The sequence below is a fragment of the Acomys minous genome (genome assembly GCF_964271855.1).
Source record: "Acomys minous genome assembly, chromosome: 6".
In the NCBI taxonomy this organism is placed as follows: domain Eukaryota; kingdom Metazoa; phylum Chordata; class Mammalia; order Rodentia; family Muridae; genus Acomys; species Acomys minous.
The window spans coordinates 109,873,857-109,886,597 of NC_140487.1; the positions used below are offsets into that span (position 1 = coordinate 109,873,857).

Genomic DNA, 12,741 nt, shown 5'->3' on the forward strand with positions numbered 1-12,741 from the left:
AACAAAGGACCCCCCCCTTCACCCTCCTACCCTGGCATTTCAACGGGTCTTCATCTCTCTCTTCTATCGTCCCTCTACTCTCAAATTCCTAGGGTAGAGAGCAGAGAATTGTTTCACAGAGAATCTAGCACCTGGAGGTTCTGTCCTAAAACAGTGGTCGTCAGCTCTTCTTGCAAGGAGGAACTTTTTGTCTGTGTCTGGTTTCCCCGCCCCCCCCCCGCCCCAGTACTGGAAATGGAACCCAAGACCTCATATATTCCAGGCAGACAGTCCAAGAGTGTGTGGGGGTTGGGGGTTCAGGGGTGAGGGGGGTGCTACATCCCCAGGAGGAAATGCCCTAAAGCAATCCCTATGTCTGCTTTCTTTCTCTATGCCCAGGCTCCTGGGGGCGGGGGGGGGCGCCTGGCAGCCTAGGGAGAAGTAAGCAGGACTGGTGTGCTTAAAGGAGGGAAAGAGACAGCGGGCCCTTTCTTCGTTCATCTTGGCCTGGTGCCGCTCAGGCTGGCCAGAGCCAGCTCCATCATATGAGGGCAGAGGATCTCAGCAATAATTCAGGGTTCTGGCTCTTTGGGACCGGTTGCCAGGAAACAGGGGGCCAGGCACGTGCATCCCTGGGGAGAAGGGGTTTCTAGGTCAGACAAAGCAGCGAAATGGGAGCCCAGGGTGCCGACTGGAGACCTGGGGATCGGCCCACTCTAGCTCATGAAGGCAGAGTGGAGGCACAGGGCGGGGCCCTGGGGAGGACTTAGCTACAATCCTAAAATGCGTTGGTGTGCACCCTGGAAGTTGAGTGGAAAACTGTTTCTGCAGCTATTCTAAGAGAAGAGCCACCACCAGCGCAGGGAATTCCTAAGTGCAGGAAAACGGACTCTCCAAAAATGCCGTCTTCATTAACTTTGACCGATATGGGTCAAGACTAGGGGCTGAGTTGGCACAAGCCTGCCGCCAACCTCAGAATCATTGGCATCAGGTTTACCTGCTTGGCACCCCGCCAGCTGGGGAGAATGGTGCATCTTTCATGAAGTCACCAGATCCCCGGGACAGGCTCTTGATTCTTCCAAGTTTCTGGAACCAGACCCACTGATACCCCTTGTGCGGCCGCCGTCTGTTCCTGGGTGCCAGGCCCCCTTTCCCCCACCGCAGCCATGAACCAAGCCTTCTGGAAAACGTACAAGTCCAAAGTGCTGCAGACTCTGAGTGGGGAATCTGAAGAGGACCTGGCAGAGGAGGTGGGTACTGTCCATGGTTTCTAGAACAGAGAGACCAGCAAAGGGGTGAGAGGGAGCAAGAGTGTGAAATAGTCTGGGGTCAAAGGTGGGTTCATTAATGCAAAAACTGTAGACGCATTCTGAGGCCGCAAACAGGACAGTGCAGTGATGTTTAAGTAGACAAGAAAGGGAAGAGTGGCCGGGCGGTGGTGGCCCATGCCTTTAATCCCAGCACTTGGGAGGCAGAGGCAGGCGGATCGCTGTGAGTTCAAGGCCAGCCTGGTCTACAAACTGAGTCCAGGACAGCCAAGGCTACACAGAGAGACCCTGTCTCGAAAAACCAAAAAAAAAAAAAAAAAAAAAAGGGAAGAGCTAGGGTCAGGAGAGAAGCAGTCGCCGACTCCAAGGATATCATGAACTGCAGCATGATAAAGTGTCCTAATGCCACTTGGCAGTGGACACACACACACACACACACACACACACACACACACAAACACCCCAGCTTTCTAGTGGACAAAGCTAAGCAAAAGTGGGACGCCTTGCCTGGAGAGGCAAGGAGCTTCTGTGTGGGGAGTAGGGAGTATCCCACAGTCGCAGTGTCCCGTCAAAGCCGTACTTAGACCAGACTTGGTTATGATGGGGAGGGGAAAAGGGCTTTGAAACTAGGAGTTTATGTCTAGAAATCATGATAAGTGGCAGTCACACAAAAAGGTGTGGCAGGGGCAGGGAACGGGTGGACAAGCATATGCCTAGACAGGCTGCTGTCCCAGGATGGGTTTCTTTTTCTTTCTTTCTTTCTTTCTTTCTTTCTTTTTTGGTTTTTCGAGACAGGTTTTCTCTGTGTAGCCTTGGCTGTCCTGGACTCACTTTGTAGACCAGGCTGGCCTCGAACTCACAGTGATCCGCCTGCCTCTTCCTCCCAAGTGCTGGGATTAAAGGTGTGCGCCACCACTGCCCGGCCTCCAGGATGGGTTTCCATGAATGTGTCTGTAGGAAAAGGCTTCACCTGGTGCCTCTGTGGATACTTCCAGTGTAGGCGTGAACTGGACTTGGTGACTTTTTTTTCCCCCATGGATATGCATTTTTGAGCAGGATTCTGTACCTGTGTGCTTTCAGATAGGCATTTGTAGGTGTTACCTTTGGTTGGCAGAAAAATTTGGGGATGTGGTGCACAGGTCTCTCTGTTCAGCTAGCTGTCTGCAGGAAGGAACTGTTGGGTCACACGAGTGTTCCTCTGTGGGTGTCAGACCGCCACACACGTCTGTACCCAGGGGGTAAGGGGTAGCTACAAAGAGAGGAGCTCAGTGTACAGGTGTGTGGTCTGTAGTGGTGTGCGTAGTGTACCCTTGTCCGGGTTTTTACTTGGTTTGGGTATGTTTGGGAGTGGGTGGGTATATGTGCTCAAGGGTGTCTGTGGAAATTTACCATGCAGGCCTGTGTGTGTGACCAGGGCCACTACGTAGAGGTGAAACAGACCTGTAAGCATTTCCATGGGCCCTGGTGGAAATGCAAAGTGAGTACACAGGTGTGTGTGTGTGTGTGTGTGTGTGTGTGTGTACGCTGTTCAGCAATGGGGCTCCTCTCATGCTGGGGTGTGTGTGTGTGTGCGGGTGTCTTGTATCCCAGAGGGAGAGCCCAGCATTAGTGGAGTCTGAGACGGCAGAACCCGCGGAGGAGGCCTTCAACCCCATGTCACAGCTGGCCCGCAGGGTGAGTTTTCCAGTCCCCCCCGCCCCCATCCCAGGCTGGGAAGCCTGACAGTGTCTGTGGTGAAGCCACAGGGGTGTCGTGTCTGTCCCTCACTCCTAGCTCTTTCCTCTCAGGTTCAGGGGGTTGGCGTGAAAGGCTGGCTGACGATGTCGTCTCTGTTCAACAAAGAAGATGAGGACAAACTGCTGCCACCAGACCCCTGTGCTGATCAGTATGTGTGTCGTTAGGGGACGGGGCTGGAAGAGTCCTCTGCTCTCTCTACTGCCACCATGGCTCCTTCTGTTCTGTCCATCGCCCCTATAGGGGTTCACAGGGACAACCCCTGGCTGATCCACCCTCTTAGTCAGCATACAGTGGCCTGTGTAGAAAGAAGCCGGAGTCAGATTTCTTGGCACTGAGGTAAAGGGAAGTCCTTATGGGGGTGAGTCATCCCTCTACCTGAGGACAGACAGACATCTCCCTAGCACCCCAGGACAGCAGAGAAGACCTATTTGTTTAGGGGCTTGCAGTAAAAGGTGGTCTAGGTGGTAAAAGCAGCTTGTGACCAGCATAGGTTCCCCGTCTGAATTTCTCGGTGTCCACGGAGGCCTGAGGATCCCAGAGGACCCCAAGGCACAACAGTTTGGAAAATACTGCTTTACAAGGGTCTTTGATGTTGAAAGATGGCCCCGGGGCTTCATCTCCCACTGGCTCCGTCTCTTACACATACAGCAGCTCTGGCTTCTCCTTCAGCCCTGCGCACCCACCTTCTGTATGCACCCCCATCCACTACTCTTGCCTCAGGGGTGGTTTCCCCCCCACCCCCACCCCGCGCCTTTGCCTTCCAGTCCCAGTTCTCCTAGGACTTGGCAGAGGCAAGGCTTATCATCTCTGCTTGGACAGCCCTTTCCCACATCGCTTCCACCTAACCCCTCTTCTTGTCTAAGTATCAGTGCAAGGATTTCCTCCTGTTTCTCCGGTGCTGACGGCCGGCCCCTCCTCTCCTGCAGCCCGCTGGCGGCGCCTCCCTCCTCGCAGGTGGCTTCCACTGAAACCGAGCCGCGCGGACCGGGCTTCTGGGACGCGTTCGCCAGCAGATGGCAGCAGCAGCAGCAAGCGGCAGCGTCCATGCTGCGCGGCGTGGAGACCACCGCGGGGCCCGACCTGGAGCCCCAGGACAAACCTGCGGAGGAGGCCACCGAGTGCCCCGAGACACGAGAGGCGGACCCCGCGGCAGGCTTCAAGTGGGGTTTCCTCACCCACAAACTGGCAGAGATGAGGGTGAAGGCCGCGCCCAAGGGCGACTAGCCGGACAGCCTGGCTGGCGCCCGCCCTTCCCTACTCCCCCCACCCCCTATAAAAACTTCTGGATGGACACCAGTGTGACTGCGTAATTTTTTCCCGACAACAGGAAAAGCTACTTTTAGGTGGGCGACGGGGTGGGGTCTTGTTAAACGGTTTCTCACCTTTCCCGACACAAGTGCAGAGGCACTCCAGGTGACAGGATGGGTGGCCTTATATTTAAGTTGCGACTTTGCAGAAAGCCCCAGAGGACCGACTCCACTGCCCTGCCCAGCTTTGTTTGCTGGTGGCCCAACGGCATTCGCTGATTCGAAACGTGTGAAAACACTGGACTAACGAGGCAGCTCTCTAGCAAAGGGTCCCAAACAAGGGCTTGTTGAGACGTAAAGTAAGATCAGAAGAGATGAGGTCGGGCTGGAGAGATGGCTTAGAGGTTAAGAGCACTGGCTATTCTTCCAGAGGTCCTGAGTTCAATTCCCAGCAACCACATGGTGGCTCACAGCCATCTATAATGAGATCTGGTGCCTTCTTCTGGAGTGCAGGCACACATACAGACAGAATACTATATACATAATAAATTTTTTAAAAAAGAAGAAGAAGAAGAAGAGATGAGGTCCATGGGGAATTTTGGGAAAGTCCCCTGAAAGTGAAGAATGCAGAGTTCCGGGAAGGAAACCAGAACCCCAGAGAAGGCGGATGCTGAACAAAGGCTTCCACCGGAACCTGTGAGGAAAACCTGCGACTTTGTGTGTTCTGGAAGGGGAAGAAAAAAAAAATGGAACCCTGCTGGGAATATAGCTTTGGGCAGTAGAGGGCTAGTCTAGTTGCATGAAGTTCAGTCCCCATTGTCACATTACCACAGTGGCTGGCCTGGAACACACACACACACACACACGTAGCAGGAGGTTTTAGTGAGTTCCATTGCAGATCTTCCAAGTCTCAGCCTTCTTACCTCGGGGGCCGTGGGGGGCGGCGGAGGCGGGGGGAAGAGGGGGAGACATGAAGCTCCGGGAATCCAGGTAGCTTAAGCAAGATACAGTGAGTGTACTGAGCTCTTTCTTATTCCAGGCACATTTGCCGCGTGCATTACAGCTACTCCAGAAGCCTGTCTACTTCCTTTAATGTGAAGAAAGGCCTCCACTTGGCCAGAGTCACACTTACCCACACTCAAAACCCACCCACTCACCCACGCAAACCAGTTCTTCCCTTTCCTCAACATCTGTCCGCTAAGCCAAACTCACGACCCTTTTTATTAAATAACATTTTTGCTTTATTCAGTAGTTCTCTCATCTCCCGCTTTAGTCCCATCACTGCTCACATTCACAGGCCACGTGGCCACTCCATCTCTTTCCGCAGTCTGCGCCTGGCCCAAAGGGTTCCCTCCTGCGCAGAGATGCAGGGGGTGGGGGGTGGGGGGAAACAGATCCAGGGAAAGATTTCTTCACGGGACGAGGCGAGCTCTCCAGGTGCGGTCTCCCGTGTGGTGGCGGTCACACCTCCGACTCTCGGGGAGGGGCGCGCGCCCGCTGGCAGCCGTACAACCACTGGATGACGCGAGCGTTGCGTTCCACCACCGACACCTGGGGGCGTCCGTCCCGAGCCGACCCCGCCGCCTCCGAGCCACCGCCGCCGCCGCCGCCCGCACAGTCCGGACTACCAGCGTCCCCGTCGCTGGATGTCCAATCGCTGGTGTCTCCGGAGCCGGGTGGCGGCGACGTGACCTGCGGACTGTGCTCCGCGCCCCAGCTCTGCGGAGAGAAGCGCTCGGCGCCCAGCACTTCCACCAGCGCGCGCTCCAAGCCGCAGTAGTTGAAGAAGCGCTCCTTCTCCGACAGCGGCAGCGAGCACGTGGGACATAGTGCACGCTTCCCTGTCGCCTCCGGAGTCTCTGGGGACGCAGCTAACCCCGCGGGAGCCCCGGGTCTCTCTGTAGGTCCTCGGCTGCTAGGGACAGCGTCCCGGGACGCTCCTAGGAAGAGGCGTCGTACTAGCCCCTGGCCCTTGGCGTTCTCTTTGTTCAGTGAAGCCTTGCAGTCCCGCTTCTGGCGGTAGAAAATGAGGGAGTCAGGCCTTGGCTGTCGCCTGCCGCTACCCCGGCGGGCAGGCCCAGGAGTCCTGGGCGATGCAGAGGCCCCCAGATCATTGCAAGGGTGTGGTGTCAGCGGTCCTGGTCCTCCGCGCAGGGCTGGCTCCTGACGACGAACTATCACTTGGTGCGTCTTGACGTACTTTGCTTTGTCCGCCTCCAGCCTCTCCACGGCGCTTGGGGTTCGTCCCCTCGATGGTGTGGAGGGAGAGGCCAGGAGCATCTTAGCGAGGTTGGGCGGGTTTAGTGCTCCATGCAATTAGAGATGCACAGGTAGGTAGCTGTAGGGTAGCGCACAATTCTCTGGAGCCCCTGGCGCCTGAAGGGAGAGAGGAACTGTCTGGAAGAGGGTAGGCTGTTCCTGAGGGCATCCCTGGGTAGATGATCAGCCAGTCACTCCTCCCCCATCAACATCTATGCCCCATTGAGAAGCACCCCAAGCTGGCCACTGGGCCGTGCACACAGGACAAGCAAACGGGACACTTGGAAGGGAAAAATCAGGCGGGCCCTAGCCCAATTCCCGAAATCGGCCTTAACCGGAAAAAATACCTCTTCCCAACAGAGCAACTTCAAGCCCAAGACAAGGAGGTTCCCCAGCCACAGGCTGGCTGCAGCCGACCCACCCTTCCCGCCTCCAAGCACCGAGGTCAGGGACATAACTATAGGGTAGAAGCTTCTAGTAAGTGCTGCCAGCTTCCTCGCCCGCCCAGGCCAGGCCCGGCAGGGCTATTCAGGAAGGAGAGGGAGGTGGTCAGTCCCCAGGCCCTATCAGTCAGCGACTGCCAGCCGCTAAGCCCCTGCCAAGGGTAGTCCAGAAAGCCTAACTGTAAACACCATCTCACCCAATAACCCCTACATTTCCATTTCAGGGGGGGGGGGGTGGAGCAGGACAATGGCCTGGGAAGGAAGGGGTTTGTATGGGTCCTTTTGAGAGTTAGGGTGCCATGCTGGAACCCAGATTTCTTGCCTCACAGTGCAGATGTTGATCAGCTTGGATCCCCTGCTGGCCTCTGGTGTTGGGTTTCTGCTGCTGCCAGAAAGCCAGGCAGGAACTCCTGGTCTCACTAGCTGGTTCCGTCCACTGATTCTTCCTAATAACTTACACACCCAGAAATCTGCCCTCTTCTAGAAACCTCTGACCCTTCTCCTTCACCTCCCTCGTGCTGCGGAAAAGGGCAGGAGGGACAGTAAATCAAGAGCTGACACTTCCCTTGTCATCTAACAGAATGGGCCACCCACATGGTTCAACACACCCACCCCTGTCCTCAGATGTCCCCCCTGCCCACCCCCCACCCCCCCACCCCCGTTGTTCCCATACATCTGAAAGGGACTTAATTGGTTCTGGGGACTGGAGGGACCTTGGGTCTGTAGGCAACAAAGGGATGCCCCCCTCCACCCTTCACACGGGCCTTAGGGCAGAAACCCTGGCAACTTCAGCCCCAGCCCAACCTGTCCCGCTTTTCCACACCACTGCTCTGCACTGCCATCCAGTATGTGGTAAATCTGCCCAGACTGAGAGTGGCTGAAACTTGGGCAGCAATGACAGCCTGCTAGTGCCCTGTTTTATTTTCCCAGGGACTATACTAGGCAGTGGGTCAGATTCCAAGGTCCCAGGAGAGCACTGAGCTTGTCTGACCTCATGGATGGCCTCTGTCCCCTCCTTTCTTTAGCCTTGAGCAGGGAGGCTATAAAAAGGCCCTAAACTCAAGGACCAAAATAGTCTACTGTCTCCTGTTTGTTTCCTGGGTACTGGGCTGGCTTTGATGTTTGACCACAGACAGGCCCATCCTCGATGGTAGCCAGTCTTGTCCCTTCTGCCCCATTGCCTACCCTCTCCCAGGCATAGTTGGTAAATTCCAACCCTGTCCACTCAGCTTTAAACATTGGTGCTTCTAGGGCCCCGTAGATTGGCACTAGCCGTCTTGCTATGCAAAGGGTGCCCTCCCACCCATCATTGGGCTCCGGATGCACTCACCTCTTTGTGGTGACGCTGAGTTGCAGGGGTCCCTGAGTGTGCCCAGACTGAAAGCTGGAGGGCCAGCAAGGACTGGGGAGTAACTTTGGTAGTGGCCCAGCCTTACTCTCCACAGGAAAAGCCTCCACCCCCTAGGTTAACCCTTCCTGATCCAGAGCTCAGACTGAATTAACTCCTTCCTGACCCATCTTGGTGCTGACAGGATCTACTGAGCAGTGAGTGCTTCCTGCAACGTCACTCTACAGATGGTTAGAGAGTCTCTGCCAGGTTCAGTGATTGCCATGGACACGTCATAAACTGGGGCTGGAGAACCATTAAGCCCAAACAAGACTTTCTGCTCTCCTAGGCACACTCTCTCTGTCTCTGTCTCTCTCTGTCTCTGTCTCTCTCTCTGTCTCTGTCTCTGTCTCTGTCTCTCTGTGTCTCTGTCTTTCTCTTTCTCTCTGTCTCTCTCTCCCTTTCTCTCTCTCTCTCTCTGAAGTCTTGATGCAAAATAGGGTGGTACGCCATTTGCTTTTTTTCCCCCTCTGGCAGGTTTAGGTCTGTTTTGCTTTTAGTGTTGGGAGTGCAGTGAGCCTGTTCTTCCTAGAGGCGAGCCAGGGCATCTGCCACCAAAGAGTGGGTGCAGTGTGGTGTGGGTTAAGCAAGAACTCAGTGGTACAACCCTAAGGTGGCAAATGGAGTTAACTAGGAAGGGTGTGACAGAAGAGGTCCTCCAGGGCTAAGCCCCAATCCTTTGGCCGGCCACCTACGTGGAGACTCCTAGGGGTCGAGCAGACACTACTCTGGCACCCGTGTATCTCAAGGGGAAGCCCTCGCCATAAAGGGGCCCCACCCCTCTCAGTAGGTGAGCCTCTTAGCGCCCAGAGTTCAAAGGCCGGTTGCTTGGCTCTGGTCTTTGGTTTTCTCCAGGTTGTTCCCACCCGCTACCAGCCCAACCACTTAGCATAAGCCCTCTCCCTCCCCTTCTAACGCCCCTAATGTTTGCTAGGCCCAGTTCCTTCTAAGCTCTCTGATCTCCCACATGGGGCTCAGCAGGAGTAGTAACCCCACTTAATGGGGAAGGAAATTAGTAAAGTAGGAGGGACTTGCACAATACTCCAAATCCCCTCTTTCCTCTGCCACCACTGTCTGGCAAGGAGCTCATCACCTGGGGGGAAAAAATGCTCTCACCATACCCAGCCTGAATGGGGTGGGAAAGCTCTGGACACACAACATGCCTTGAGGGCAAGAGGAGTTGGATAGGAGCAAAAGATGGGGAGAGGCTCCTTTGGCTTCCTACCTGGGGAGCCTGCCAGATTTCCCTCCATCACCCAGAGTTCAAAGGTCAGTCCTTGGACCTAGTGTCCTGTCTGTCTGTCTATCTCTGTCTGTCTGTCTGTCTCTGTCTGTCTGTCTGTCTGTCTGTCTGTCTGTCTCTCTCTCTCTCTCTCTCTCTCTCTCTCTCTCTCTCACACACACACACACACACACACACACACACACCCCTGGCCCCTGACCTCCTCTGGGCCCCTGGATCCCTGTCCCCTTGTAACGAAGGGAAGCCTATTTATTTTTGTCCATAACAAAATTGTGTTGCTGCAGCATCTTACAAAAATGCTCTCAAGCGCACTGTCCCAATTCGTCTCGGGGACAATCTTTGGGGAGTGGGTTTTATTGTTTTTCCCACACAGAGCTAAAGAGACCAGACCAAGACTCCGCGTGGTGAAATGACTTAATCCAGAGTCACAGGATCAGGAATAAATAACATTAGCTAACTTGGTGTTTTGTTTTTGGGACAGGGTTTCAGGCAGCCCAGGCTAGCCTTGAACTGGTGCTCCCTCTAGCCACCTCTAGAGCAGTGGAGTTACAGGCACAACGCCTGATTTTGTGCTGGACAACGCTGGGGGTGGAACCCAGGCCTTTGTGAATGCTAAGCAAAGCCTCCGCCAACTGAGCAGAGCTACGTCATCATCAGCCCAACAGGTGACTTTTATTGAAAACTATGTAGGTGGTAATGGCTGCTCTTGTTACTTCACACGATGGCTCTTAATGTTTAGTCCAGTCTCTTCTAGGTGGGGCACAGGCCAGAAGCCCTGTGGCCTGAGCATGAAAGGGTTAAGCAGGGGGGAGGCTGGGCGGGGGCCCAGCTGGGATGCTATCAATGGCAGGAAACCTGGCCTGCCAAGGGGAGGATGGGGCCTGGTGTCTCACTGAAGCTGCCCCCATCCCTTTGGTCTTAAAGGGGCATTGGGGGGGGGGGACTGGCAGGGTGCCCTTTCAAAGAGGGAGTGTGTGTGTGTGTGTGTGTGTGTGTGTGTGTGTGTGTAAAACAGGAGAGTCACCCTGACTGGATGTCTTGTTTTCCATGCTTCTGAAATGAGCCTGCCCTCGGTGCTCTGTCAGAGAGCAGAGACTCAGGAGCCTTAGTCAGAGGGCAGTGAAATATGAAAAATAAAGATGCCAGGCAACAGTGTGGTATAAACTTATTATAGTGGTAGGTGTAACCCCAGAGAGAAAGAGAGAGAGACAGGAGGAGAGATAGAGACAGGTGAGAGGTCAAGAGGAAAGAGAGGAAGAGAGAAACAAGAGAGGAGGGTTTGCCATAATCCTAGTAGCAGGCAGGTAATGACATCATAGGTTGCTAGGCAGACTGGAGCAGTATGCTAACAGGCAGTGCCATAGCTATGCCCTTGGGGGTCTTTGGTTGGGGGTGTGAGGGTTTGAGAGCCCTGCTCACAGGGCTTCCAGTCTGAATTGCCAGTGCCCCATGCCAGGATGCCAGTGGACAACGTGTTCAAGGACAGGCACAGACCTCGGACCACACAGTCTAAGCTGGAGCACATGAGAGTGGGCAAACGGGGTGGGCACTTAAAGTAATAGAAAGGGACGGTAAGGGGGGGGCGGGAAGTAGAAGGATCAGAAGTCATATATCTGTCTGTCGTAAGAGGATGAGGGCCCACGACCCTCGGTCCAGCTGCCCTCAATTTTCAGGGGCATTCAACAAGGGCCGGAACCTCTCTCTTTCTCTTCACGGGTCCCCAGGGAGATCTTTAAAGTGGCTCCTTCCGGCCCAGTAGCCAGGACCTGGGGGTGCGGGAGGCCAAGTCTGAGGGCTGTTTCCTTCCTATATCCGACTTCATTCCCGGAGCACCTGAGCTGGGAACCAGCTGAGTCAGAAGCGGCTCCTCTGAGGAGCGGGTTGACGCCAGACTAGGAATAGCTCTGGCCAATGTCGGGAATCCGTGAGATAGGGCCGGACAAACCTTCAAACCCTGCCTTCAGACCCCGTGCCTACCCTTTCACAAAGGACACCCTTGTCTGCTCTTCCCCCCAGCCAGCCCCAGGCCGCAGGCCATAGCCACTCACATTTCAGCCCTGCCTCGATTCCACTCTTTTTCTAAGTGGCCTCCAGCAAAAGAAACGCAACCTCTCTGGGCGGTCCACGCCAAATGTGTTTGTGAGACGTGGCTTTTGTGTAATGTGAGGGTGGGCTGAGAAATCGCCAACACCTTGAGGTGCTCTGGGAATGGGGTGTGGGGATGGATCTGACTTCCCCCTGGACTTGGGACTGTTACCTGTGGTCCTCCCTGGCTGCAGCCTCGCCCTCACCCTCAGCTGCTGGCGACAGATCATTTGAGATGCTTTCCCTGTGCTGTGAGGTCAGGAGACGCAGCGGAGGGAGGAGTGGGGGATGGGCGGTGGTGGTGGAGTTGGGGAAGGGTTGTCACAAACTCTTGAGGAACTCCTCTGGAGGGTGGCAGCGGAGGAGGCCTGATCAGCCCTGCTGCACAGAGAAATGAACAAAGCAGATGACACGGGGTGGGGCAGGAGCGATTTGTTCTGCCTGGGTGAGGTACGGGAGCTTCAAAGAAGGGATTTGAGCTGGGCCCCCGAAAGGGATTGGTGTTTGGGCTGGGGGTGTGTGGGGGGCGTAAAAAGAGCCCTGAGAGCCTCAGGTCACAGGACAGCAGGAGCTGGGGTCTTCTGGAGGGCACGAGGCTTTAGAGAGTATGCAGAGTTGAGAAGTTTGCCCCAAGGCAGGGACCCTGACCTGGAAGGAGATCCCCTGGATGGACTGGTGACCTCCCTCAATTCCAGAGAGGAGAACCAAAGCTCCTCTCTAATTTGTGGTTTTCCAGTTGGGCAAAGAATCCTAGCCACAACAATAGCCTGGCCCTGGCTGCTGTCTCTCAGAGGGATGTGGCTCAGAGCGCAGCCAGGCCCCCAGCACCACTGTACAGGAGTGGCTGTCGTCCTATAGAGGGAGATGCCATGCTATAGAACATTTGTTCTCCTGAGCACCTACATAGCTAGTGAACAATGCATATACGATGTCTGCTCTCTTAGTGCCTATCACCTAGGATAGCAAAACCAGACAGTACTGATGAGCGTTTCCAGTGCTAGGTACTGTGAAAAGTGCTTCATCCTCAGTACCTTCCGCACTTACAAACTCCTATGTAAAGTAGGTATTATACCTATTTTGTTTTATTTTATTT

At 55.0% G+C, this 12,741-nt stretch overlaps 2 protein-coding genes across 4 annotated transcripts; one reads left to right on the forward strand and one right to left on the reverse strand.

The window, feature by feature from the left end:
• The first annotated feature begins 798 nt into the window (after positions 1–798).
• On the forward strand, positions 799–4,245 carry LOC311599594 (uncharacterized protein C1orf232). The gene is made up of 4 exons (XM_084785618.1): positions 799–1,229; positions 2,838–2,921; positions 3,035–3,132; positions 3,911–4,245. The coding sequence occupies exons 1-4, from the start codon at positions 1,146–1,148 to the stop codon at positions 4,206–4,208; spliced, it is 564 nt and encodes a 187-aa protein (XP_084641744.1). The 5' UTR covers positions 799–1,145; the 3' UTR covers positions 4,209–4,245.
• A 1,175-nt stretch (positions 4,246–5,420) lies between these two features.
• On the reverse strand, positions 5,421–8,352 carry FAM110D (family with sequence similarity 110 member D). Of its 3 annotated transcripts, XM_084786018.1 has the most exons (3): positions 8,264–8,339; positions 7,256–7,451; positions 5,421–6,607 (listed from the first exon to the last, which is right to left on the reverse strand). In XM_084786018.1, the coding sequence occupies exon 3, from the start codon at positions 6,509–6,511 to the stop codon at positions 5,693–5,695; it is 819 nt and encodes a 272-aa protein (XP_084642144.1). In that variant the 5' UTR covers positions 6,512–6,607; positions 7,256–7,451; positions 8,264–8,339; the 3' UTR covers positions 5,421–5,692. The 3 variants fall into 3 exon arrangements, with proteins under 3 accessions (XP_084642144.1, XP_084642143.1, XP_084642142.1); XM_084786017.1 differs by lacking the exon at positions 7,256–7,451 and having other exon boundaries at positions 5,421–6,661; positions 8,264–8,303; XM_084786016.1 differs by lacking the exon at positions 7,256–7,451 and having other exon boundaries at positions 5,423–6,607; positions 8,264–8,352.
• Positions 8,353–12,741: the final 4,389 nt, after the last annotated feature.